This window comes from Pituophis catenifer, unplaced genomic scaffold, assembly GCF_029215685.1.
Source record: "Pituophis catenifer annectens isolate HBS135680 unplaced genomic scaffold, rPitCat1.0.hap2 SCAF_9, whole genome shotgun sequence".
Lineage (NCBI taxonomy): Eukaryota > Metazoa > Chordata > Lepidosauria > Squamata > Colubridae > Pituophis > Pituophis catenifer.
In genome coordinates, this window is record NW_027256889.1 from 2,948,426 (window position 1) to 2,975,018 (window position 26,593).

Here is a 26,593-nt window from a genome sequence, read left to right on the forward strand (position 1 = left end):
GCATTTTTTTTCCCTACAATCTCTTCGGCCGAAGAGGTTGCAGAAAAAAATGCTTTTAGAAGCCTCGGACGATCCCAGGTGAGCCGCGCGATCATCAGAGGCTATTTTTTTTTAAAAAAAATTTAAAAGCACTTTTTCGGCCGAAGAGGTTGTAGGAAAAAATGCTTTTAAAAGCTTCTGACGATCCCAGCTGAGCCACACGATCATCAGAGGCTTTTTTTTTTTTACTTTTAAAAACATTTTTTCGGCCAAAGAGGTTGTAGAAAAAATGCTTTTAAAAATAAAAAAAAAGAAAAAAAGCCTCTTGATGAGGTGGGTGGGGTAAGCGAGTGGCGAACAGGCTGGGAACCGGTTCGGGGGTGTGGCCAGCCAATGTTATTACCGGTTCTCCGAACTACTACAAATTTTTACTACCGGTTCTTGCGAACCGGTGCGAACCGGGAGCAACTCACCACTGAAGCCAATATCAACTCCACCAGCGAGCAAGTGAATGTGCAACAGCACGACTGGCCAAAGGATTTCGCACGCGGGTCATTGTGCAAAGAATTCTTGGGAAATTCAGTGGGATGGCTCTTCTCTGTCTAGTGCAGATGTGAGGGGCATCCATGGCTTTTCTCAGTACCCCCCCCATTTTTTTTTTAAAAAAAAGAAACAACAAGCAAGCATTCGAGACAGAAGAGTGAAAGCAGGCCAGTTTCTACGTTTGGCCATTTTTCAGAGAGGCTGAATTGAGCGGCCCAAAGGGACATTAAATCTGCAAGCCGTCAACCTTTTATCCTTCCCTTTCTCATTCAGAAAAATTTAGATTTTTTTTTCTATCCCGCTTTTATAAGTAACTCAAGGCAGCGAATAGATATAATGCTCTTTCCTCCTCCTATTTTCCACTGAAATAGGGCTGAAAAAAAGGGATTGGCCCAACGTCACCCAGCCGGCTTCCATGGCTAAGGGGACACTAGAATTCACCGTCACCTGGTGATTGGCCCAAAGTCACCCGGCTGGATTTCGTGCCTAAAATGAGATTAGAACTCACAATCGCCTGGTGTTCGGCTCAATATCGCCCAGCTGGCTTTCGTGTCTAAGGCAGGACTAGAACTCCCCATCACCTGGTGACTGACCCAAAGTCACCCAGTCAGCTTTCTTACCCAAAGTGGGACTAGAACTCCACCAGCATCTGGAGATTGATCCACAGTGACTCAGCCAGATTTTGTGCCTAAGGTGAGACTAGAACTCACAATCTCCTGGTGATTGGCCAGCACCTTAACCACTACACCAAACTGGCTATCTTGCTATCCTCTCGTTCATCTTCCTCCATCATTGTTGGAATACTGTCCTTTCTTTGCACAGCTACCCTGTTTCGTGTTTCAGCCTTGTCCTCCCTGGAAGGAAAGGATACGGCCTTTTAGACCTGTTTGGAAGGGGCATTATGGACTGTTTCTCTGATCAAACCTGGATTATTCCGATGCTTGGCACGGAGGCAACAAAGGGGGTGTCGGACGAGCGAAGGTTTATACCTTGAATGCGTGTGCAGTGGCAGAGATTTGGAGAATTTAGAACCACGGACCTCCACACCGGATCTGATGTCCTGATCACCCAAATCAAGTAAGCTCCCTTGTGCTATTATGGTACAAGCTCTGATGCATTTGTGCGTGCACGCAGTGCCCGTGGCACGGGTACAAAAGAGAAAGGTCTTACTTCAGAAAACAGGTCAATGAAGCTTTCGTCACTAAACGATCGTCCCACAGGACAATTCACTTGAAGCAAATTCTTAAGTTTCTCTAACTTGGCCACTTCAAAATTTGTGGACTTCAAGAATTCCAGGAATTGAAGTCCACATATCTTGAAATTGATGAGGTGGAGAAACATGGTTCTAGAAATTCCACTTCTTCTGTTGCCTCCTCTTCCTCCATCTCCTTTCAGCATTCATCATTAGAAGGACGGTTTCCATCACCCTAGAAAAATATTATTACAAACGGAAAAATTTTCTCTCTCTTGTTTTTTCCCCACGAGAGAGAGAGAGAAAAAAACCCACACCTCACATGTGCCCATAACTTAGAACAGGGCTGGCTGGGGGATTCTGGGAGTTGAAGTTCAGACAACTTCAAATTGCAAAAGTTGAGCCACAATGGCCTTAAATTTCTGGGTCTCTGACCTACCAAATCCTGAAGATAATCGAGTGCTGTAATCAGAAATCTGCTCTTGGACCATCCCTCCTAGAAGACCTGAATAGACCTCTGACTCAGAAGATCCGTCTGTCTGCCCACCCCCAATGCCTCTGTTCCCTTTAATCTGCAGAAGTCAACAAAGGCAGAATTGGGGCCTCTGAAGGACCTCAACCAAGTCTTCTAGAGAAGCAAAGCCAAGGATGAATTGCAGAAGTTGTACTAGGACAGGGATCGGCAACCCGCAGCTCTGGAGCCACATGTGGCTCTTTCATCCCTCTGCTGCGGCTCCGTCGCTGGTCGGCTCCACAATTGATAGGGCTTTTGGTTAGGACAGGTAGAGGAAAAAGGACGCCAGGCTAGGAGGAGACTCTATGGTGGGGGAACCGGACTTCCGGTCAGCTCCAAAATTGAACGGTGGGTTACCGGTTAGGACCTTTGTGGCTCTTTGAGTGTTTAAGGTTGCCGATCCCTGTAGTAGGCACTCTAGCTTGGTTGGGTATGCCTAAAGAGAGTTGCCCATGGTCCTGAACAAAGCTTCGTTTTTCACCTCATCTAACTTCTGCCTAGAAAAGCTGGGGGTGGTGATACCTTCTACTCAATCCTCCAAGCTCCAACCTCACAAATCAAGCTCTCCCGCTATTGGTTTCAAGACGACTGAAATGTCGTCCTCTTCTCCCATCCACAGAACATCTCTAAAGGCTTGACTTCCAGGTTCTTCTGTCTCCTATTGGCATGCAAGCGGCCCTACCTCTAAACGGCATCAGTGTGCAAAGGAGTTGACCTAAATGTACACCTAGGTTCAACGTTTGGTCCAAGGCAAATGTTGACCCAGGAAAAGAAATCTACGAACACTGGACCACACAGGCTGGAGAGGTGGACAGATGTTGCTCCAGATGGCACTCCTGAAATTCTGGCTCCGTTCAGGTGCATTCATGTCCCACCTTGGCAGAAATCCACCACGGTTCATTCCAAGTCCGGTTCTCGCATTTCTAATGCATGGAAACCCCTGTTTAGACCTTACTAGACCCCCACATTACGCTGATAGCATTAGACAACAATGGGATCACAACCCCACCCCCACCCCCACATCAGGCCATGAGGGTGTGAGAACCCGAGCAAAGATTCACTCATCCCAGCTGCCATCTTCGCTGCCGTTGGTCAAACATGCCATCCAGCTATGGGTCATTGGCTTCTAGGGAGAAAGGAAGGAGTCTTCGAGGAAGTGGACATAAGTAGAGGAGCAGAAGAAAGCACCCCGTCTTACACGGGGTACATCAACCGAGGGGGTGTGTGCAATCTTCCCAGGAACATGGGGACCAAGGAGAAACATGGTTTCTTGAACCCCTTTGTCCGACAGAGCAGAAGACTGGAAAGCTGTAACTTCCACAGAAGCGTATTTCCCAGTACCCATAAACCCAGCAAGATCCAGCAACTGACCCTCTGTTTTCCTGCCCTCAGGATCGGAACTGAGGAAGGGGCTTGTATTGAGGCCAAATACATCTCCCTTTGTTGTCCCTACGAATTGAGACAGATACAACTGGTCCATCTTCTCCAGATCTGATTTCACTCCAGCTTTAGACCCTAAGAAAGTGCCTGAAAATATGTCCAGAGGCAGGAGAGATGTCGTAACACATCTTATTTTGCTTCGGATGCAGATCTCCTTCAACCTGTCTTCCTCCCGAGTTTTATGAGCCACACCGGCCTCAAAAAGAGAGTTAAGAGTAAGATCTGTTTCCAATTCCCTCCGTAGGCGCGTAGGCGCATGTGCTGGATCCAGGCCGAGGGTACCAGCTTGAAGAAAACGATACAGCCACAGGAAGACACTTTAGGAGAAGCACAACGAGGTTCCTTGGGAGGGTCGAAGGATCGTGTAGCAATGGGGGCAGGGGGTTTAACACAGGGGCCTGCTTCAATCCTCTGGGTTTGCACCCCTAGTCTCAGTGAGCGGGAGAGACCCCGAGATTGGAACGGACCAGAGTCCCTTGCTAGAGGCAAGCAAGAAGGGAGAAGAAGTTCTCCCAGTTGGGGAACAAGAGTTGCCCAACCATCAGAAGATGCCTGAAAATGTCGTCGGTCAAAAGGGACAGGCGTGTAGAAGGACGTCTTCCGTCGAGATCCATCTTCCATCTTAGATGGGGAGGGGAGGGGGCGTCCTTCAGAAGCCCTTGATGTGGCAGTAGGCCTCCAGGCCGGCAAAGAGGATGTAGATCAGCCAGAGGCCCACGAAGAGGCAGGTGGTCAGGATTTTGGCGGTCTGGGGACCCCCCAGCTCTCCGCCTATGGGCGGCCGGCGGCGGTACATGAGGACGCTGATACAAACGAAGGCAAAGATGGTGAAGAGGGTAACGGAGAAAGCCAGGGTGCCCGTCTGCACCTCAAAGTTTTTGCCTTGGAAAGCCCAGTAGATGGCCGCCACGGACCAGGCTACCCCCAAGCCCAGGAAGACGTTGACTGCGTTGCTGCCCGTCACGTTGCCGATAGACGCATCCGCGCACTGGTCCTGCAAGGCGGCCACTTTGCTGGCAAAGGTATCTGCGGGAAGAGGAAAGCGTTGAAGCATGTACAACAGGGGTGTCGAACTCAAAGGCTCGCGGGCCGGATCCGGCCTGCGATGTGGTTGGATCCGGTCCGCGGGGACGTCCTGGTCTACCCAGTGGGAAAAGGAAAGATCGGGCCAGCCTGGCTTCGGCCCGGTCTACCCAATGCAAATAGGAAACATGCCAGCTGTTTGAGGAGTGGCGTCAAGATGGCCACGCCCACCCCGTCGGGCACGCCCGGCCGGTCCCCCGAGGTCAACCACAACTGTGATGCTAGGTTCACTTAATGACTGTGTGACTCACTTTGCAACTTCAGGGACGCGCCCAGCCAGCCCGTGATTTACACGCTCAACAACGTGGTTCATCTTTGTGACAGTCGCAGTGTCCCGGGGGGTCCCCCTTTGATCAGCTAAGTCAACCGGGGGGGGAGGGGAAGCTAGGTTCACTTAATGACTGTGTGACTCACTTTGCAACTTCAGGGACGCGCCCAGCCAGCCCGTCCAACCAGGGAACCGGTTATTAAATTATTTGAATCCCACCACTAGCTGTATTCATTTCCTCATTCTTCCTCCTGCTGCTTAATGACCATGTGATTCACTTTACGACTGCCCTAAAACAGTTGTAAAATCGACACAGGGTGCCTCGACTGACAACCGTAATGCCTTACAATCACAATTCTGTGGCAGTCGTAAGTCAAGGACCACCGGAAGTGGCCGACTGGGCTAAGGGTCTTGCTGCGAAGAGGGCAGGTTGGGTAGCAGCGCACCTGGGATGGAGGTGCCCAAGGCCACAAAGACGACCGCGTTTACAGAGTCCTTGAGCCCCACGGTGCAGCCGAAGTGGGAGGCCAGGTCACCGATCAGGGCAGTCAGCATGCCGATGACCAGGATGCTAACACTGAAGCAGGCCCAGCCGTTCCAGTACTCGGTGGGCGGCACGCAGGCGAAGAGAACCTTCCAGAAGACGGTCAGGAAATGCATGACGTAGTCGAAGCAAGACGGCAGCCTCTCCTCCCTCCCGTCTTCATCCTCATCTTCGACACCTAGGAAGAAGAATACCTGAGTGAGGCGTTCACCACAGACAGGACAAGGTGGGCAGAAAAAGATGGGTGGGGAGTTGAGATCGGAAGATGGACAGTGGGGTAAAACAGGACCTTCCCAGAGGTGGGCTCCTGGGGGTTCGCTGGGGTTCGGGAGAATCTCTAGCTAAGTTTCTGTGCAGTTCGGAGAACCCCCAAATCTCATTCCTGTCCAGCAGGTTCTGACAGGTTCCGGAGAACCGGTGGCGGAAATTTTGAGGAGTTCGGAGAACCGGCAAATGCCACCTCTGGCTGGCCCCAGAGTGGGGTGGGAATGGTGATTTTGCAGTATCCTTCCCCTAGGGTGGGAATGGGGATTTTGCAGAATCCTTCCCCTGGAGTGGGGTGGGAATGGGGATTTTGCAGTATCCTTCCCCTGGAGTGGAGATGGAATGGGGATTTTGCAGTATCCTTCCCCTGCAGTGGGGTGGGAATGGGGATTTTGCAGTATCCTTTCCCTAGAGTGGGGTGGGAATGGGGATTTTGCAGTATCCTTCCCCTGGAGTGGAGAGGGAATGGGGATTTTGCAGTATCCTTCCCCTGGAGTGGAGAGGGAATGGGGATTTTGCAGTATCCTTCCCTGGAGTGGAGAGGGAATGGGGATTTTGCAGTATCCTTCCCCTGGAGTGGAGAGGGAATGGGGTTTTTGCAGTATCCTTCCCCTGGAGTGGAGAGGGAAGGGGGATTTTGCAGTATCCTTCCCCTGGAGTGGAGAGGAAATGGGGATTTTGCAGTATCCTTCCCCTGGAGTGGGGTGGGAATGGGGATTTTATTTATTTATTTATTTATTTATTTGATTTGTATACCGCCCTACTCCCGAAGGACTCAGTGCGGTGAACAGCCAACAATAAAATACATAAATACACAAAATTTAAAAACCCGATAAAATCAAATTAAACTTTTTGGCCCAGACAAATTAAAATACCCCAATAATTTAAAAACAGATTAAAATTTACATATTTAAAAAGGGAAGAGATCAGGCCAAGCCCGCTTGATGGAATAAAAAGGTCTTCACAGCACGGCGGAAGGAGCGCAGATCCGGGATCCTCCGTATCTCCGGGGGCTCATTCCAGATGGTAGGTGCCCCCACAGAGAAGGCCCTCCCCCTTTTGCAGTATCCTTCCCCTGCCATGCCCACCAAGCCACGCCCACAGAACCGGTAGTAAAAAAAAAAAACTGGATTTCACCACTGCGCAGCTTGCAATGCAACCGGCTGTTCCCAGGGTCCTTTTTCTTACACCACAACTAGTGAAATTGAAAAACCAGGCCGAGGGATGGGTGACAAGAGCTGAATATCCAGGTACGTGACCAGAGAATACAGGCAAAGCTTTTGACCGGAGCCAAAATATGGCCAAGAAAGAAAAAACAAGTTCTACATTTCTGTCATGTTGGATGTTGACCAATAGAGGGCGCCCTGGCCTTGCAAGAACCTCAGCGCCCAATAGGAGGCTTTTTTGTATTTTTTTATTTATTTTATTTAATTTGATTTATATGCCTGTCCATTGAGGGGGGGGAGATAAGAGGAGAAATAAGGACCCCCCCCAAAGGGGTTCAACTCCAACCCCTATTACATCCTCCTATTAGTCCAGGAAGGATCCAAGTTGTGCAGGAATTTATGCTGGCGTATGGTCAGAGTCGATAAGCACACATTTAAGCAGTTTTTCAGGCCATTCTATCCATTTTATTTACAATTTGCCTTACAGAAACGGTCAAGATTTTCTCCTTTGGAAGCTGAACAGAAAGGGGTACTGATACTTGGGGAACTTTGGGGGGGGGAGAAACTCTTGAAAATGCCACAAAGAAACAGAAAAAAGGAACAAATGCACAATCATTGCACAATCAGTCCGGAGTTCTCCTTCGAGGCACAAAGGACAAGGCACAAACTGTCTTATATTGGATGCATAGGATGAAGACCAAAGGGAAGGAGGGAGAAGGGAGGAGGGAGGAGGAGGAGAGGGAGGAAGGAGGAGGGCGAGGAGAAGAAAGAAGGGGGAAGGGGGAGGGGGAGAGGGAGGAGAAGAAGAAAGAAGGGAGGAGAAGGAGGAGGAGGGGGAAGAAAGAGAAGGAGAAGGAGAAGAAGAAGAAGAGTGAGGAGGAGGAGGGGAGGAGGAGGGAAGAAGGTGAAGGAGAAGGAGAAGGAGAAGAGCGAGGAGGAGGAGGGAGAGGAGGAGGGGGGAAGAAGAAGAAGAAGAGTGAGGAGGAGGAGGAGGAGGAGAAGAAGAAGAAGGAGAAGAAGAAGAGCGAGGAGGAGGAGGGAAGAAGAAGAAGGAGAAGGAGAAGGAGAAGGAGAAGGAGAAGGAGAAGAAGAAGAAGAAGAAGAAGAAGAAGAAGAAGAAGAAGAAGAAGAAGAAGAAGAAGAAGAAGAAGAAGAAGAAGAAGAAGAAGAAGAAGAAGAAGAAGAAGAAGAAGAAGAAGAAGAAAGCCAATGTGGGAAGGCAGATTTGCTTAACAACCACACAATTCATTTAACAGACTGCAGTGGTTTGTTTACCCATGGCACAAATGGTCATAAAATCAACCCCTGGCCCACTTAACAACTTGCCTTGCTTAGCAATGGAAATTCTGGCCTGGAAAGCTACCCGTATTGATGTCTGAAACAGCCAGAAGGATGGCAGCCCATCCCAATGTTGACTTTTTTCTTTTTGGCCTCCTTATGTCGTCGTTTGCGGAAAGGGAAATTCACAGCCGGAGGCGGCCTGATCGAATAACACAACTTGAAATGTCTTTTATCTCCAAAGCTTATTCATTCCAACTTTGGAAAAGGGAAGTGGGGGGGAGGAGAGAGAGAGAGACAAGAAAAAGGGGCACCATTGTCTTTTCACGTGAATTCTGCGTTCGGAGAAAGACGGTTCCCGGAGACAGAGGTGCTCATATGAGGGTGTGTAGGACAGTTTGTGTGTGTGTATGCGTGTGTGTGCGTGTGTGTGTGTGTGTGTGTGTGTGTGTGTGTGTGTGTGTGTGCGTGCATGCCAGGGGTGGTATTCACTTACCTTCGCTACCGGTTCGCAAATGTGAGTGCATGCAAGGCATCAAAAACGGGACGTGATGACATTCGGGCGCTACCAGTTTGCCCGAACCGGATAAAACCGGCTGAATGCCACTACTGGTGTGCATGCACACGTCAGGCAGAGCACAGGAGCCAGCATTTTCTTAGCAGGGAGTAAAGGGTGACATATGGCCATCAGCCATTCTGGTTGGCTCGCTCCTTTGTGGATCACCAGGATTTGCTAAGATAGCTAAACGCTCTCACCAAAATAATCCCGGTCTGTTCTTTCTGCAGTGCAGATCTCTCTCGTCCTGGAGGAGGACAAATAATGGACTTGATAACATGAACTCAGTCCATTTCAACTTCAACGGAAGCCTTCTTTTTTAGATACTCATGCCCCCGTCATCTCTTGTATGGACTATCGCAATGCGCTCTACGTGGGGCTGCCCTTGAAGAGTATCCGGAAGTGGTACAGAATTGCGGCCGCATGATTTAAAAAAAAATAATTTTTTTTTGTTTTGCTCTTTTAATTTGTTGTACCAGTTCTTCTTTTTCCATGATATTTAACTTATGTTTAATTATTTCCATTTGATTTTTTTTAGATTCGCCTTTTGTGGTTCTTTTATGTCTTTTATGCTGTTCTTCTAGTGTCTTTTGGTTTGTTTGTTTGTTTTAATTTGATTTATATGCCGCCCTTCTCCAGAGACTCAGGGCGGCTTACAGTACGTTAAGCAATAGCCTTCATCCTTTTGTATATTTATACAAAGTCAGCTTATTGCCCCCACAAACTGGGTCCTCAATTTACCTCCCTTAGAAAGGATGGAAGGCTGAGTCAACCTTGAGCCTGGCGAGATTCGATCTTACTTTAATTGCAGACAGCTGGTGTTAAATTGGTATTGTTTCTTTCTCTTATTTTTCCTCACTATATAGTGAGGTTATAGCTAGTCCCCTGATAGATGCTTTCACTGTATCCCAAATGTTTTGTAGTGAAATATCCCCTTTCCTGTTCTCTCTCTCTTTTTTTTTTTAAAAAAATCCCATTTCCTTTTCTATCATCTGCATAAATTCTTTGTCGTTTAGTCTAGATCAGTGATGGTGAACCTTTTCGGTACCGAGTACCCAAACCGGAACACACGTGTCAACTCGCAAAGCATCCCTGGCCTGCTCTCGAGTTACCATAGGCCACGGGCGATGGGAAACCCCGAAATGGCATGGCAGCCAAAGACAGATGCACATTCCAGACTAATCTCTCTCAAGGCTGTATCCCAGGGTTACCCACAGCAACCGGAGGGGAGTGACCTCTACAACCTGTGAAATTGCTCCAGTTGGCAAATGTGATTGATAACACACTCTGGGGGGAGGGGGGTAAACAGGGTCATGATTGGGGTAGGGTAAATTACGTAGGGTCAGAGCTGACTTCACTTGGGAATGTGCCGACCTGAAGTCTGCCTATCTTAAAGCTTGCTGGCTGGGGAATTCTGGGGGTTGAAGTCCACCCATCTTCAATCAGTCAAGGTGAGGCTCTCTGCAATACCGACTGCAAAGGGTTTTGTATCCCAGCATTTGCCTCCTTGCTTCCTGGCAGCTTCATTTTGTGGCGCAGATTTCCCTAAGGTGCCGTCTCTCAATCCTTCCAAGGCAGCTAGCTCCAGTGTGGTAGTGTGTGGGTGTGTGTATGTGTTTGGGGGGTGGTGTGTCACTTACCTGCACTCACAGTGATGGCCTCCAGGAACTGCTCCCGCCAGGAGTGTGTGCCGATCACCAGCGCCAAATTGGTTTTCTTGATGAGTTTGTCCACTGTGTTCTGTGGCAGAAACAGACCTTCTTGTATTTTTTGCATTTTTGTATTTTATTGAATTTATATACCGCCCTACTCCCGAAGGACTCAGGGCGGTGAACAGCCATAGAATAAAACATATAAATACAAAATTTAAAATAAAATAAAACCAATTAAACAATTGTTGCTGAACAAATTTAAAACCCCAATAATTTAAAAACAAATTTAAAATTTCCATTTAAAAGCGGGAAAGACTTAGGTCAGGCCAGCTTGATGAAATAGGAAAGTTTTGAGCACGCGACGGAAGGTACGCTGATCTGGGATCCTCCGTATCTCCGGGGGGAGCTCGTTCCAGATCGTAGGTGCCCCCACAGAGAAGGCTCTCCCCCTGAGGGCTGCCAGTCGACATTGTTTGGCCGACGGCACCCGGAGGATCCCCTCTCTATGGGAGCGTACGGCCGGTGGGAGGCTATTGGTGGTAGCAGGCGGTCCCGTAGATAACCAGGTCCTAAGCCATGGAGCGCTCTAAAGGTGGTAACCAAAACCTTGAAGCGCATTCTTAACCTATGGAGGTTGAAAATCTGCCTGGATTTGGATCAGGGGACTGCAAGGATGCTGCAACGGTCGTTAAGTGTGAAAAATGATCATAAGATACTCTCTGCACTACCGTTGTAACTTTAAGCCTTCACTAAATGAACGCTTGTAAGTCGAGGACTTGTATGTGTTGTTATGCGGTTGGTAGTTTACTTTACTTTGGCAAGATTCTGTCTATCGGTGCGCAACTGTAAAGAAATCTCCTTGGTAGGTTCACCGTGTGACTTTCTTCGTTTTGGGGGGAGCCCTGACAAGTCACCTCTCTATTCAGCATCTGGCAAGCATCAATGTAGGAGGGTGGCACGGGGAGATGTCACACCACTTCCCAGAAGAAAGCTGCAGCCTTCTCGTGTCGTTCCCTGGGGGGGTCTTGAAAATCCCTGCAGGTTTTCTATGTACATCTCCCCAGAACAGCAGGCCCCCCCCCCACAGGGATATTCTCAGCCCCGGAGGAATCAGACTGAAGGTACCAACTGAGGCAGGGAGAGGCACTCTACACAACGTCCAGAGGGAGCCCCACGTTCAGCGAGCAGTCATAATAGCGATAATAATCATCATAATATTACATTATTCTTAAAGGAGCCATCGGTGGTTGCGGTGAGCAAATCAGTTTGGTTTCAGTTTTGATCGGAACACTTTTCGTGTTTGCAGATCGATGGGTTTGATTTTTTTTCTTTTGATTTCTCATTCCCCATTCATTCTAGGTCATTCATTAATCAACTTTTGTTTTTTTAAAAAAAGTTTGCATTAAAATGTATCTATATTGCCGTGCAATTTTGCAAAGCCAGGATAATGCATCACTCAATCATTGGTACACAGTTTTCTTTAGTCTGTCTGCCATCCATCCATCCATCCATCCATCCATGCATCGATATCTGTCTGTGTCTGTCTGTCTGTCTGTCTGTCTGTCTGTCTGTCTGTCTGTCTGTCTGTCTGTCTGTCTATCTATCTATCTATCTATCTATCTATCTATCTATCTATCTATCATCTATTCCTATCATATCTATATCTATCTATCTATCTATCTATCTATCTATCTATCTATCTATCTATCTATCTATCTGTCTATCTAATAATTCATTCATCATTCGTATTTGTCTGTCTGTCTGTGCGTCTGTCTATCCATTCCCTCATTTATCCATCATCTGTCTATCTATCATCTACCTGTCTTATATTTATCTATTTAAGAATAACAGAGTTGGAAGGGACCTTGGAGGTCTTCTAGTCCAACCCCCTGCTTAGGCAGGAAACCCTCCACCACTTCAGACAACCCAACCTCTTCTTTAAAACTTCTTCTTTAGAACTTGTGTGTGTTGGAGCACACACAAGTTCAGGAGGCAAGTTGTTCCACTGATTAATTTTCATTTTCATTTATTCAAATTTCTATACCGCCCTTCTCCTTTCGGACTCAGGGCGGTGAACAGCCAAGATAAAAACATCTATACAAAACATCACAGTTTAAAAATAAAGTTAAAATAATTTATAATTTGGCCCATAATTTAAAACTTATCAATTAAAATCAATATTAAAATTTTAAAAACTAACCCTAAAATCAATTGTTCTCACTGTCAGGAAATTTCTCCTTAGTTCTATTTTTATTCTCTCCCTCTCTCTCCCATCCATCCATCTATCCCTGAGCTTAAGTTTAAATTGTCCAAAACTGCACAGATAATTTTTTTTCCTTCAGACTCGAACTGGACTCCTCCATCGTCTCTCGCTTGAGGTGAAGGGAAGCAGCCCAGAATTGGTGCCCTGCTCCTTACCTTGAAATCATAGGACTCTTCGATGATGACCTCCAGGCGGGAGTTCTCGCCCAGGATGGGTTTGCCCATCTCCGCAATCCGCCAGGCCTCCTCCTCCTCAGCGGAGAGTTTCTTGTCACCGTCGGCTAAGTAAAAAAGAAATAACATCACCCAACATCTTGAATGGACTGGATGATTATTTTACTCAAGTGTATTCCAATCTTCCTTTCCTCTTTTTTTTTTTTATCACAACAATCTTGTGAGGTAGGCTGTGCCTGTGCCAACGTCAGCTGGCTGAACTGGAATTCAAATCTAGAGCTCTCCGGTCCTAATTTACTCTGGAGGTTTTTTTTTATTTTTTTTGTTTGTTTTTTGGTCTATTTTCTAACTAGATAGAGATACACTGCTCCTAAATAGGGAAGATCCATTTAGCGGTCAGAATAAATCACGCTTGATCAGGGTTGGTATTCGCTTATCTTCGCTACTGGTTCGCAAATGTGAACTCGGGTCACAAATGCAGTTCGCAAATGCGCTCGCTTAGCTCACTCGCACCACCTTGTCAAAAACGTGTCAAAAATGGGATGTGATGACATCCAGACAGGTGGGCGGAGCCTCCCGCAGCCGTCGCTACCAATTCGCCCGAACCGGATAGAACCGGCTGAATAACACCACTGCGCTTGATGTCTTCCCTCGTTCTCATGCTGGTTGGGAATTCTGGGAATTGAAGTCCACCAGTCTTAAAGAGGTCAAGATCGGAGAGCCTTGTTTTCGAGCACTCTTCCTGGATTGTGTGATGAAATGGCGTTCTTTATTTTTCTTAAGTTTATCTTATGCTTGGGCAGAAGTGAGAGCTAGGCAGAACCTCAATCTTCCCCCCCAAAAAAATCAGCAGAAAAAAAATATTAAAATTTATTGAGAATTTATTCCATCGTCAAGTTTTTCTCCACCATCCCACGATCTATAATATTTCTCAAATTCAGCAGCTGTTAAGCTGGGCGGATTTTAACTCCCAGAATTCCATGGTTGGCTGGGGAATTCTGGGAGTTGAAGTCCAGGCAGATTAAAGTAGCTGAGGTTGACTGGTCTAGAGACTGGAAAAAAGGAATCTAATACAGGGGTGAAATGTTCCCGATTCAGACTGGATCACCTGATCTGGTAGCGATGGTGGCGGGTGGTTCGGAGAACCGGTAGCAAAAATCCCTGCGCCCCCTCCCCGCCATGCCCAGCTGAGCTGTGCGATCATCAGAGTCTTTTTTTTTTAACTTTTAAAAGCATTTTTTCTACAACCTCTTCGGCCGAAAAAAATGCTTTTAAAAAGGGAGGGGGGGGGAAGAAAAAATGCTTTTAAAAGCCTCTGACAATCCCAGCTGAGTTGCCTGATTGTCAGAGGCTTTTAAAAACATTTTTCCCCCCCTGCAATCTCTTCGTCTGAGATTGCAGGAATAAATTCTCTTCGTATGCTACCACTTCGAAAACCCCCAAAGGAACACAGATGTCCTCTGAATTTTTCAGCGAGCCAGGAACAGGAACAACCGAGAACGAGGTGGTGGGGGGGGGGGGGAGGATGTCATTTTTGCTCTGAGCAACTGGGGACATTTAATAGATCCTGGGGAAGACAGAGACCAGGCTCAAAAGGCAGTCGTATCTCGGCTTGCAAAACTGGCGGAGATTTAACAGAACAGATTTACCAAGAGCCTTGGTAGTACAGGGGTTTAAGGCACCCTGTTATTAAGCTGGTTATTAAGACCAGCTGCCTGCAATTACTGCAGGGTTCGAATCTCCCCAGGCTCAAGGTTGACTCAGCCTTCCATCCTTTCTAAGGTAGGTAAATTGAGGACCCAGATTGTGGGGGCAATAAGCTGACTTTGTATAAATATACAAAAGGATGAAGGCTATTGCTGAGCACATTGTAAGCCGCCCTGAGTCTCCGGAGAAGGGCGGCATATAAATCAAATTAAAAAAAAACAAAAAAAAAAACATCGTTGGAAGGGACTTCGGAGGTCTTCTAGTCCAACCCCCTGCTCAGGCAGGAGACCCTATACCATTTCAGACAAGTGCTTGTCCAATCTCTTCTTTAAAAACTTCCAGTGTTGGAGAAGTCACAACTTCTGGTGGCAAGCCGTTCCACTGGTTAATTGTTCTAACTTTTCAGGAAATTCCTCCTTAGTTTCAGGTTGCTTCTTCTCCTTGATTAATTTCCATCCGTTGCTTCTTGACCTGTCTTTTAGGTGCTTTGGGGGCTTTGCTTGACCCCCTCCTCTTCCTTGTGGCAGCCGCTGAAATATTGGAAGGCTGCTATCGTGCCCCCCCACCCCACCTTAATCCTTCTTTTCTAGGCTTCTTCCCTTTTTTTTTTTTGCAGACACTATTAAACCATTCCTTGCATGTCTTTCTGCCAATAAAGGAGAATATTGGTAGTTTTTTTTTTTCTTCTTCTTCTTTTTTTTATATGCCGCCCTTCTCCGAAGACTCAGGGCGGCTTACAATGTGCTCAGCAATAGCCTTCATCCTTTTGTATATTTATACAAAGTCAGCTTATTGCCCCCACAATCTGGGTCCTCATTTCACCTACCTTAGAAAGGATGGAAGGCTGAGTCAACCTTGAGCCTTGGCGAGATTCGAACCCTGCAGTAATTGCAGGCAGCTGGTCTTAATAACCAGCTTAATAACAGGGTGCCTTAAACCGCTGTACTACCAAGGTAGCTCAGGGTTGACCCTGGTGGCCCTCTGAGCTTGATGGTTCTTTGGGCAGATGTTTCATTTCCCAAGCTAGGGTCACGTCAATTGATTCGGGAGCAAGGCCCACCGAGAAAGGTTCTGAACATTTCGCACGGATTCTTGATTTCGCCAGGTTTTTAATTTTGCCTTGTGGCAACCATGCAATTCCGTCTCCATGCCCCTCTCTCTCTCTCTGCTGCACCCCTCCCTTAAACCCACTGGTCTCTTGACAGGTGCTGGAGAATTGGGGACGATGGGGGGGTCTTCTCCCAAGCAAGAAGGGGCTTCCGAAGCAGGACAGGCAAGCTCGCTCTCTCGAACACGGCTGCACATTCCCGTTCCTCGCACCGTGCATAGTTTCTCACCCACACATTCCCTCTCCCCCAGAACGGAGCTAATGTACAAAATGCTCAAGCCACACCGCACACACTTTCTCCTACGCAATGCCTCCCATGGCATTCCCCCCCCCCAACCCCATTGCACGGAGCCCTCCTCCTCCTCCTCTCTGGCACAGATGTTGAGAAGAAGGCAGCTGTCATGGATCTGGGATCTATGCGCCGCCTGACGATGTTTTTCCTTCCAGTCCGGTCGGGCGGTGGGGTAGGATGGGGTCCAGCAAGCAAGCAAGGAAGGAGGCAAGCAAGCAAGGAAGGCAGGGCAAACGTTTTGCAAATGTTTATTCCGGTGGACAGGTGCCATTTCCAGCACCTGGGTCAGGAGGTGTGAAGAAGTCACTTGCATGTACCAATCTGTGTGCCCACTCGCCCCCCCAACCCCCCCTGCAAAGGAATTCTTTCACCTTCCTTGGAAATTCAATTTCACATTTTGCAAAGGTGTTTTGACAGAATAACAAGAGTGGGAAGGGGCCTTGAAGGTCTTCTAGTTCAACCAGTGATGGTTAACCTTTTTGCCATCGCGTGCCAAAGGCGGGGGTCGTGTGCCCACACCCATTATTCTATGCGCCCCACCCCCACACATGCGACACCCACTCACCCCGCTTTTGGCACACAATGGCACGGTAGGCCCATTTTTTGTCCTCCCCAGGCACCAGAAGTTTTCTAGGAGCCTGGGTAGGGCCAAAACGGCCTACCGGAGGCCCTCTGGGGAGGTAGGGAAGGCTGTTTTCGCCCTCCCCAGGCTCCTAAAAAGCCTCCGGAGCCTGGGGAGAGCAAAAAAACGGGTCTTCCCCACCCACTCCCAGGCCCTCCGGAGGCAGGAAACAGCCTGTTTCTCTACTTCCGGTAGGCCCGAAAATCAGCCGGTTGGCGTGCAGCTGAGCTCGCGTGCTCCCTGATGTGGCTCTGGTTCGCCATCACGGCCCTATTCCATTCTGGACAAATGGCTGCCCAATCTCTTCTTTAAAAAACCTCCAGGGTTGTTGATGACGAAGAAGGTGTGAAATTCTGCTCGACTTTCACTTTGGTGGAGATGCAAAGGCCTACGTAAGGGTGAATGGGATATATTTAGATATAGCAATAGACTTCTATATACCGCTCGCTTCATAGCACTTTATAGCTCTCTCTAAGCGGTTTACAGAGTCAGCATTATTGCCCCTAACAATTTGGGTCCTCATTTTACCCACCTCGGAAAGATGGAAGGCTGAGCCAACCTTGACTCGTCAGGATCGAACTCCTAGCATTGGGCAGAGTTAGACTGCAATAGCAATAGCACTTAGACTTATATACCGCTTTACAGTGCTTTACAGCCCTCTCTAAGCAATTTAAAAAGTCAGCATATGCTGATATGCAGTAAAACACCCAAGTACATTACTTTGATGCAGAAAGCATCAAAGAGCCTTGGTGGCGCAGCAGACTAAAGCGCTGTTAAGTAACACCAGCTGCCTGCAATTACTGCAAGTTCAAATCTCACCAGGCTCAAGGTTGACTCAGCCTTCCATCCTTCCGAGGTAGGTAAAATGAGGACCCGGATTGTGGGGGCAATAAGCTGACTTTGTATAAAAAAGAACACCGCTGGGGGTGGGGGCAAAAGCCCTACTAAGCAGGTATATTCAAAAGTATGAAGGCTATTGCTTAACACATTGTAAGCCACCCTGAGTCTCTGGAAAAGGGCGGCATATAAATCGAACCAATAAATAAATAAATAAATAAATAAATAAACAAACAAACAAACAAACAAACAAACAAACAAACAAACAAATAAGGGAAAAACTTATGGCAAACGAACAGAACATCAATACATTTAAGAACAGGGCCCCAAAAAGTCATTTGGCGCTGGGTGGTACCGGTGAGTGCCTGCGATGCACTCAGAGTAGGTACCCCAATTATTATTTTATTAAATTTATTTGCCCTCTAGCTTGCCGTGGGGTTAGTCTAGAGCGGCTTATAACAATAAAAAGAAAAAAAAAACTGTGAAGAACAGAAGTAAGATAATTGAACGATAAAATAAATAATGAAAGAGAGCACAACGAGAAAGACAGCTATATGATTACCAAAGAAGTAAGAAAGATGGACAGGTAGAGAACAGCAAAATGAGCGGGGGGGGGGGAGAATCTGCAGTCAATCCAAATTGTGGAAGGAAAACTGACTCGACAACGAAGAAAAAGAGAAAAGGGGAGGGGGCTTACCTTGATGGAGCAGGAGAGCTGCAAGCAGAGAAAGAGAGAGAGAGAGAAAGAGAGAGAGAGAGAAAAAAAATTATGCAATTAGCATAATTGCATAATAATTAGCATAAGGTAGCACCAAAGCTTGAGACCCTAAATTGGGTGGGGACCCCCATCAAAGGAACCCTTCATCACATAGTCCTCGACTTAGAACCATTCGCTGAACGACTGTTTGAAGTCACAAAGGCACTGAGAAAAAGAGCTTATGATCGGTCCTTGCGCTTACGACGGTCGCAGCATGGGTGCACTTCAGCTCCCAGAATTCCCCAGCCAGCATGCTTTAAGATGGGTGGACTTCAGCTCTCAGAATTCCCCAGTCAGCATGCTTTAAGATGGGTGGATTTCGACTCCCAGAATTCCCCAGCCAGCATGCTTTAAGATGGGTGGACTTCAGCTCTCAGAATTCCCCAGTCAGCATGCTTTAAGATGGGTGGACTTCGACTCCCAGAATTCCCCAGTCAGCATGCTTTAAGATGGGTGGACTTCGACTCCCAGAATTCCCCAGTCAGCATGCTTTAAGATGGGTGGACTTCAGCTCTCAGAATTCCCCAGTCAGCATGCTTTAAGATGGGTGGATTTCGACTCTCAGAATTCCCCAGTCAGCATGCTTTAAGATGGGTGGACTTCGACTCCCAGAATTCCCCAGTCAGCATGCTTTAAGATGGGTGGACTTCGACTCCCAGAATTCCCCAGCCAGCATGCTTTAAGATGGGTGGACTTTGACTCCCAGAATTCCCCAGCCGGCATGTTTTAAGATGGGTGGACTTTGACTCCCAGAATTCCCCAGCCAGCATGCTTTAAGATGGGTGGACTTTGACTCCCAGAATTCCCCAGCCGGCATGCTTTAAGATGGGTGGACTTCGACTCCCAGAATTCCCCAGTCAGCATGCTTTAAGATGGGTGGACTTCGACTCCCAGAATTCCCCAGCCGGCATGTTTTAAGATGGGTGGACGTCGACTCCCAGAATTCCCCAGTCAGCATGCTTTAAGATGGGTGGACTTCGACTCCCAGAATTCCCCAGTCAGCATGCTTTAAGATGGGTGGACTTTGACTCCCAGAATTCCCCAGCCAGCATGCTTTAAGATGGTGGACTTCAGCTCTCAGAATTCCCCAGTCAGCATGCTTTAAGATGGGTGGACTTCGACTCCCAGAATTCCCCAGCCAGCATGCTTTAAGATGGGTGGACTTCAGCTCTCAGAATTCCCCAGTCAGCATGCTTTAAGATGGGTGGACTTCGACTCCCAGAATTCCCCAGTCAGCATGCTTTAAGATGGGTGGACTTCAGCTCTCAGAATTCCCCAGTCAGCATGCTTTAAGATGGGTGGACTTCGACTCCCAGAATTCCCCAGTCAGCATGCTTTAAGATGGGTGGACTTCGACTCCCAGAATTCCCCAGCCGGCATGTTTTAAGATGGGTGGACGTCGACTCCCAGAATTCCCCAGTCAGCATGCTTTAAGATGGGTGGACTTCGACTCCCAGAATTCCCCAGTCAGCATGCTTTAAGATGGGTGGACTTCAGCTCTCAGAATTCCCCAGTCAGCATGCTTTAAGATGGGTGGATTTCGACTCTCAGAATTCCCCAGTCAGCATGCTTTAAGATGGGTGGACTTCGACTCCCAGAATTCCCCAGTCAGCATGCTTTAAGATGGGTGGACTTCGACTCCCAGAATTCCCCAGCCAGCATGCTTTAAGATGGGTGGACTTTGACTCCCAGAATTCCCCAGCCGGCATGTTTTAAGATGGGTGGACTTTGACTCCCAGAATTCCCCAGCCAGCATGCTTTAAGATGGGTGGACTTTGACTCCCAGAATTCCCCAGCCGGCATGTTTTAAGATGGGTGGACTTTGACTCCCAGAATTCCCCAGCCAGCATGCTTTAAGATGGGTGGACTTCGACTCCCAGAATTCCCCAGCCAGCATGCTTTAAGATGGGTGGACTTCGACTCCCAGAATTCCCCAGTCAGCATGCTTTAAGATGGGTGGACTTCGACTCCCAGAATTCCCCAGCCGGCATGTTTTAAGATGGGTGGACGTCGACTCCCAGAATTCCCCAGTCAGCATGCTTTAAGATGGGTGGACTTCGACTCCCAGAATTCCCCAGTCAGCATGCTTTAAGATGGGTGGACTTTGACTCCCAGAATTCCCCAGCCAGCATGCTTTAAGATGGTGGACTTCAGCTCTCAGAATTCCCCAGTCAGCATGCTTTAAGATGGGTGGACTTCGACTCCCAGAATTCCCCAGCCAGCATGCTTTAAGATGGGTGGACTTCAGCTCTCAGAATTCCCCAGTCAGCATGCTTTAAGATGGGTGGACTTCGACTCCCAGAATTCCCCAGTCAGCATGCTTTAAGATGGGTGGACTTCGACTCCCAGAATTCCCCAGCTGGCATGTTTTAAGATGGGTGGACGTCGACTCCCAGAATTCCCCAGTCGGCATGCTTTAAGATGGGTGGACTTCGACTCCCAGAATTCCCCAGTCAGCATGCTTTAAGATGGGTGGACTTCGACTCCCAGAATTCCCCAGTCAGCATGCTTTAAGATGGGTGGACTTTGACTCCCAGAATTCCCCAGCCAGCATGCTTTAAGATGGGTGGACTTCGACTCCCAGAATTCCCCAGTCAGCATGCTTTAAGATGGGTGGACTTCGACTCCCAGAATTCCCCAGTCAGCATGCTTTAAGATGGGTGGACTTCGACTCCCAGAATTCCCCAGCCGGCATGTTTTAAGATGGGTGGACGTCGACTCCCAGAATTCCCCAGTCAGCATGCTTTAAGATGGGTGGACTTCGACTCCCAGAATTCCCCAGTCAGCATGCTTTAAGATGGGTGGACTTCGACTCCCAGAATTCCCCAGCCAGCATGCTTTAAGATGGTGGACTTCAGCTCTCAGAATTCCCCAGTCAGCATGTTTTAAGATGGGTGGACTTTGACTCCCAGAATTCCCCAGTCAGCATGCTTTAAGATGGGTGGACTTTGACTCCCAGAATTCCCCAGCCAGCATGCTTTAAGATGGGTGGACTTCAGCTCTCAGAATTCCCCAGTCAGCATGCTTTAAGATGGGTGGACTTCGACTCCCAGAATTCCCCAGCCGGCATGTTTTAAGATGGGTGGACGTCGACTCCCAGAATTCCCCAGTCAGCATGCTTTAAGATGGGTGGACTTCGACTCCCAGAATTCCCCAGTCAGCATGCTTTAAGATGGGTGGACTTCGACTCCCAGAATTCCCCAGTCAGCATGCTTTAAGATGGGTGGACTTTGACTCCCAGAATTCCCCAGCCAGCATGCTTTAAGATGGGTGGACTTTGACTCCCAGAATTCCCCAGCCGGCATGTTTTAAGATGGGTGGACTTTGACTCCCAGAATTCCCCAGTCAGCATGCTTTAAGATGGGTGGACTTTGACTCCCAGAATTCCCCAGCCAGCATGCTTTAAGATGGGTGGACTTCGACTCCCAGAATTCCCCAGCCGGCATGTTTTAAGATGGGTGGACGTCGACTCCCAGAATTCCCCAGCCAGCATGCTTTAAGATGGGTGGACTTCGACTCCCAGAATTCCCCAGTCAGCATGCTTTAAGATGGGTGGACTTCGACTCCCAGAATTCCCCAGCCGGCATGTTTTAAGATGGGTGGACGTCGACTCCCAGAATTCCCCAGTCAGCATGCTTTAAGATGGGTGGACTTTGACTCCCAGAATTCCCCAGCCAGCATGCTTTAAGATGGTGGACTTCAGCTCTCAGAATTCCCCAGTCAGCATGCTTTAAGATGGGTGGACTTCGACTCCCAGAATTCCCCAGCCGGCATGTTTTAAGATGGGTGGACGTCGACTCCCAGAATTCCCCAGTCAGCATGCTTTAAGATGGGTGGACTTTGACTCCCAGAATTCCCCAGCCAGCATGCTTTAAGATGGGTGGACTTTGACTCCCAGAATTCCCCAGTCAGCATGCTTTAAGATGGGTGGACTTCGACTCCCAGAATTCCCCAGTCAGCATGCTTTAAGATGGGTGGACTTCGACTCCCAGAATTCCCCAGTCAGCATGCTTTAAGATGGGTGGACTTTGACTCCCAGAATTCCCCAGCCAGCATGCTTTATGATGGGTGGATTTCCCCAGCCGTCCAGCCCTAACCCCATATTACCACCTCCATAGGGCCTCCTGCCCTAGAGGGGGGGTCCTCCTCCTGCCACCCCACGTACCAGAGATTCCTCTTTTCAACCAACGGGGTTGGCCCAGTTCAATGAAGAAACTGTCTTTTTTCTCATATTCTTCCACGTCCACAATCTTCACGTGAAGCGATTTTCTGCGCGAAGCGAAGAAGAGAGAAGAAACAAGGTGAAATGCATTAAAGGGGAAAGGACTTTATCAGCCTTAGAAGATCCTAGGAGGCATCAGAAAAGCTGCTGTAGTAGATCCCTCCCTAAGCGGGTCGATTAACGGATCTGACTTTTATCCTGCCTTTATTATGGTTTCTGAAGAGCACAAGGCAGCGGGCATACTTACCTTCCTCCTTCTATTTTTCCCACAACAACAACAACCCTGTGAGGTAGGTTGAACTGAGAAAGGGATTGACAGTCGTCAAGCCAGCTTGCATGCCTATGGTGGGATTAGAACTCGCTGTCTCCTGGTGATTGGCCCAAAGTCACCAATTGGCTTTCATGCCTAAGGCAGGACTAGAACTCCCAGTCTCCTGGTGATTGGCCCAAAGTCACCAGCCGGTTTTTATGCCTAAAACGGGACTAGAACTCACCGTCTCCTGGTGATTGGCCCAAAGTCACCAATTGGCTTTCATGCCTAAGGCAGGACTAGAACTCCCAGTCTCCTGGTGATTGGCCCAAAGTCATCAGCTGGTTTTTATGCCTAAAACGGGACTAGAACTCACCGTCTCCTGGTGATTGGCCCAAAGTCACAAGCCAGTTTTTATGCCTAAAACGGGACTAGAACTCACCGTCTCCTGGTGATTGGCCCAAAGTCACCAGCCAGTTTTTATGCCTAAAACGGGACTAGAACTCACCGTCTCCTGGTGATTGGCCCAAAGTCACCAGCCAGTTTTTATGCCTAAAACGGGACTAGAACTCACCGTCTCCTGGTGATTGGCCCAAAGATACTTCCCCTCCCCAGCCGGCTTTCACGGCTAAGGTGGAACTAGAACTCACTATCTCCTGGTGATTGGCTCAAAGATACTTCCCCCCCCCCACAAGCCGGCTTTCACGGCTAAGGCGGAACTAGAACTCACTGTCTCCTGGAGATTGGCTCAAAGATACTTCCCCCCAGCCAGTTTTCATGCCTAAAGCAGAACTGGAACTCACTGTCTCCTCGTGATTGGCCCAAAGGTATCTTCCCCTGCCCCCCCGCAAGCCGGCTTTCATGGCTAAGGTGGAACTGGAACTCACTGTCTCCTGGTTCCTAAGTCAGCAGACAAAAATGACAACGATCAACGTTCTGCAGCCACTAAGACCACATGAGGGATACAGGCAGAGAGGAAGAGGAACGGATACGCTAGTAACCCTGGAAAGCTTGATCAACGGGTTGTCACTTCTCTTCATCCTTCCCCCACTCCTAGGATTCTTCAATCTAAAAAAGGGTCCCTTGAGGTCATCAGGTCTAACCCCCCCTGCTCCAGGCAGGAATCAAGGCATTCTCGACAGCCCACACCGGCCCTGACGGAGAACGTCTCTGGGCTCCCCATAGGGAAGCAAGTGTCCCTGGCCAAAACGCAAAGCCCCCTTCGTGCACACTTTCCTTCTTCAAATTGCATCCCTTGAACGGAAGGGGATTTGGGCCTGGCACGGCGGCCTTTGAGAAAGGAAGGATTGGGCACCGCCTCACACCGGCCCCCTCCTGGGCGCAGCACCGGGGAAGGGTTGCCATGGTAACAAGAGATTTTTGTTGTTGACGTGAAGCGCTAAGAAATCAATGACTGACAAATGATCCGGAGGGGGGGGGCTTTCTCTCTCTCTCTCTCTCCCCGTCCACCTCCGAAAGGGAGTGGCTGATGGGTTGGGATTCAGAGAAAGAGCTCAAGTCCATCAGAGGATTGCGGGTGGGTGGGTGGGTGGTGCGGGAGGATTCAGGCCAAAAAATAGAGAGGGGAAACGCGACCGATTTTGATTGATTGGTTGATTGGTTTGGATTGACTGATTGGCTTGATCCCAGTTTAGCATCCCTGATCTTAATTGCAACTGGTCTCAACGTTTAGGAAAAGATGGTGCAACATGAGCAAGTCCCATACCTGCTCATCGGGTCCATGCGCCCCTGCCCAGAATCTAAGCTCATTCCAAAATTGAGAAGTTGACAAACTACACAATTATAGAATAGAGTAGAGTATAGAGTAGAGTAGAGTAGAGTAGAGTAGAGTAGAATAGAATAGAATAGAATAGAATAGAATAGAATAGAATAGAATAGAATAGAATAGAATAGGGAGTGGAATGGAATGGAATGGAATGGAATAGAATAGAATAGAATAGAATAGAATAGAATAGAATAGAATAGAATAGAATAGAATAGAATAGAATAGAATAGAATAGAATAGAATTGAATTGAATAGAATTGAATGAAGAATTAGAGTGGAATAGAATAGAATAGAATAGAATAGAATAGAATAGAATAGAATAGAATAGAATAGAATAGAATAGAATAGAATTAAAACAATAAAAGAAGAATAAAAGAAGAATAGAATAGAATAGAATAGAATAGAATAGAATAGAATAGAATAGAATAGAATGAAGAATAAAAGAAGAATAGAATGGAATGGAATTAAAACAAGAATAGAATAGAATAGAATAGAATAGAATAGAATAGAATAGAATAGAATAGAATAGAATAGAATAGAATAGAATAGAATGAAGAATTAGAGTGGAATAGAATAGAATAGAATAGAATAGAATAGAATAGAACAGAACAGAACAGAACAGAACAGAACAGAACAGAACAGAATAGAATAGAATAGAATAGAATCACAGAGTTGGAAGGGACCTTGGAGGTCTTCTAGTCCAACCCCCTGTCCAGGCAGGAAACCCTCCATCACTTCAGACAAATGGTTATCCAATATCTTAAAAACTTCCAGTCTTGGAGCATTCACAACTTCTGGTGGCAAGTTGTTCCACCGATTAATTGTTCTCACTCTCAGGAAATTTCTCCTTAGTTCTAAATTGCTTCTCTCCTTGGTTAATTTCCATCCGTTGCTTCTTGTCCTGCCTTCAGGGGCTTTGGAGAATAGCTTGACTCCCTCTTCTTTGGGGCAGCCCCTGAGATATTGGAAGACTGCTATCCTGTCTCCCCTAATCCTTCTTTTCATTAAAACTAGACAGACCCAGTTCCTGCAACCGTTCTTCATAGGTTTTAGCCTCCAGTCCCAATTATATCTATCGGATTTAAAACTGGTTTTAAACCACCTCTAGGAACATATATTGGGTATTCATGTAATGAAAAGAAGGCCTAGGGGGGACGTGATAGCAGTCTTCCAGTATTTGAGGGGCTGCCACAAAAAAGAGGAGGTCAAATTATTCTCCAAAGCCCCTGAAGGCAGGAGAAGGAACAATAATGGATGGAAACTAACCAAGGAGAGAAGCAACCTGGAATTAAGGAGAAACTGCCTAACAGTGAGGACAATTAATCAGTGGAACAACTTGCCACTAGAAGTTGTGGCACTGGAAGTTTTGAACAAGAGATTGTCCGGAATGTTATGCTGTAGTCAACATATGACCATAATGGAGCTCAAAATTTATATTGCTAAGTGAGACATTTGTGAAGTGAGTTTTGCCCCATTTTACGATCTTTCTCACGACAGTTGCTAAGTGAAGCACTGACGTTGGTAACACGGTTGTTAAGTGAATCTGGCTTGCCCATTGACTTTGCTTGTCAGAAGGCCACAAAAGGGGAACATGGGACTCCAGGAGGTTGCAACCGTCATAAATATAGTCAGTTGCCAAGCATCTGAATTTTGATTTGAGGGGCCGTGGGGCTGCCGCAACGGTCATAAGTGTGAAAAATGGTCATAAGTTTTTTCACGCTGTTTTAACGTTGAACGGTCCTTAAACAAACTGTTGTAAGTCAATGATTTCCGGGGGGGGGGTTGGACTAGAAGACCTCCAAGGTCCCTTCCGACTCTTGTTACCCTGTTATCTGTGGGCCAGATCCTTTAAGGAGACCCACAGAATCCAAACTGCCTTTTAATCTTTCCGCCTTCGGCTCCCACGGATTGAAAACCCCTCCATGGCGCGGCCAGATCCATTAGCCGGGTTTCGCTGAATGCATTTGGGCCCAAAAAAATTCCTCTTTTTCGCCCTTGCACAGACACACCAGCACAAACAGAAAGTCGGAGCAGCTGTGAATATTTCATTCGGTGCTAAAAGATTTATTGCCAGCGGCCCAGCAACGCAATCTCAGC

At 47.6% G+C, this 26,593-nt stretch overlaps 1 protein-coding gene across 8 annotated transcripts in view; it reads right to left on the minus strand.

The window, feature by feature from the left end:
* Positions 1-4,317: 4,317 nt before the first annotated feature.
* SLC8A2 (solute carrier family 8 member A2) overlaps positions 4,318-26,593 on the minus strand; it is a 38,835-nt gene continuing 16,559 nt past the window's right edge. The window contains exons 2-8 of one of the 8 annotated variants that reach the window (XM_070949545.1): positions 22,418-22,507; positions 18,179-18,213; positions 12,898-13,022; positions 10,468-10,567; positions 8,865-8,867; positions 5,466-5,741; positions 4,318-4,694 (exon numbers count right to left, since the gene is read on the minus strand). In XM_070949545.1, coding sequence (XP_070805646.1) covers positions 4,318-4,694; positions 5,466-5,741; positions 8,865-8,867; positions 10,468-10,567; positions 12,898-13,022; positions 18,179-18,213; positions 22,418-22,507 — 1,006 coding nt within the window. Of the gene's footprint in view, positions 4,695-5,465; positions 5,742-8,864; positions 8,868-10,467; positions 10,568-12,897; positions 13,023-16,077; positions 16,098-16,483; positions 16,498-18,178; positions 18,214-22,394; positions 22,508-26,593 lie in introns of all 8 variants that reach the window. The other 7 variants (XM_070949546.1, XM_070949544.1, XM_070949539.1 and 4 more) reach the window with 7 other exon arrangements.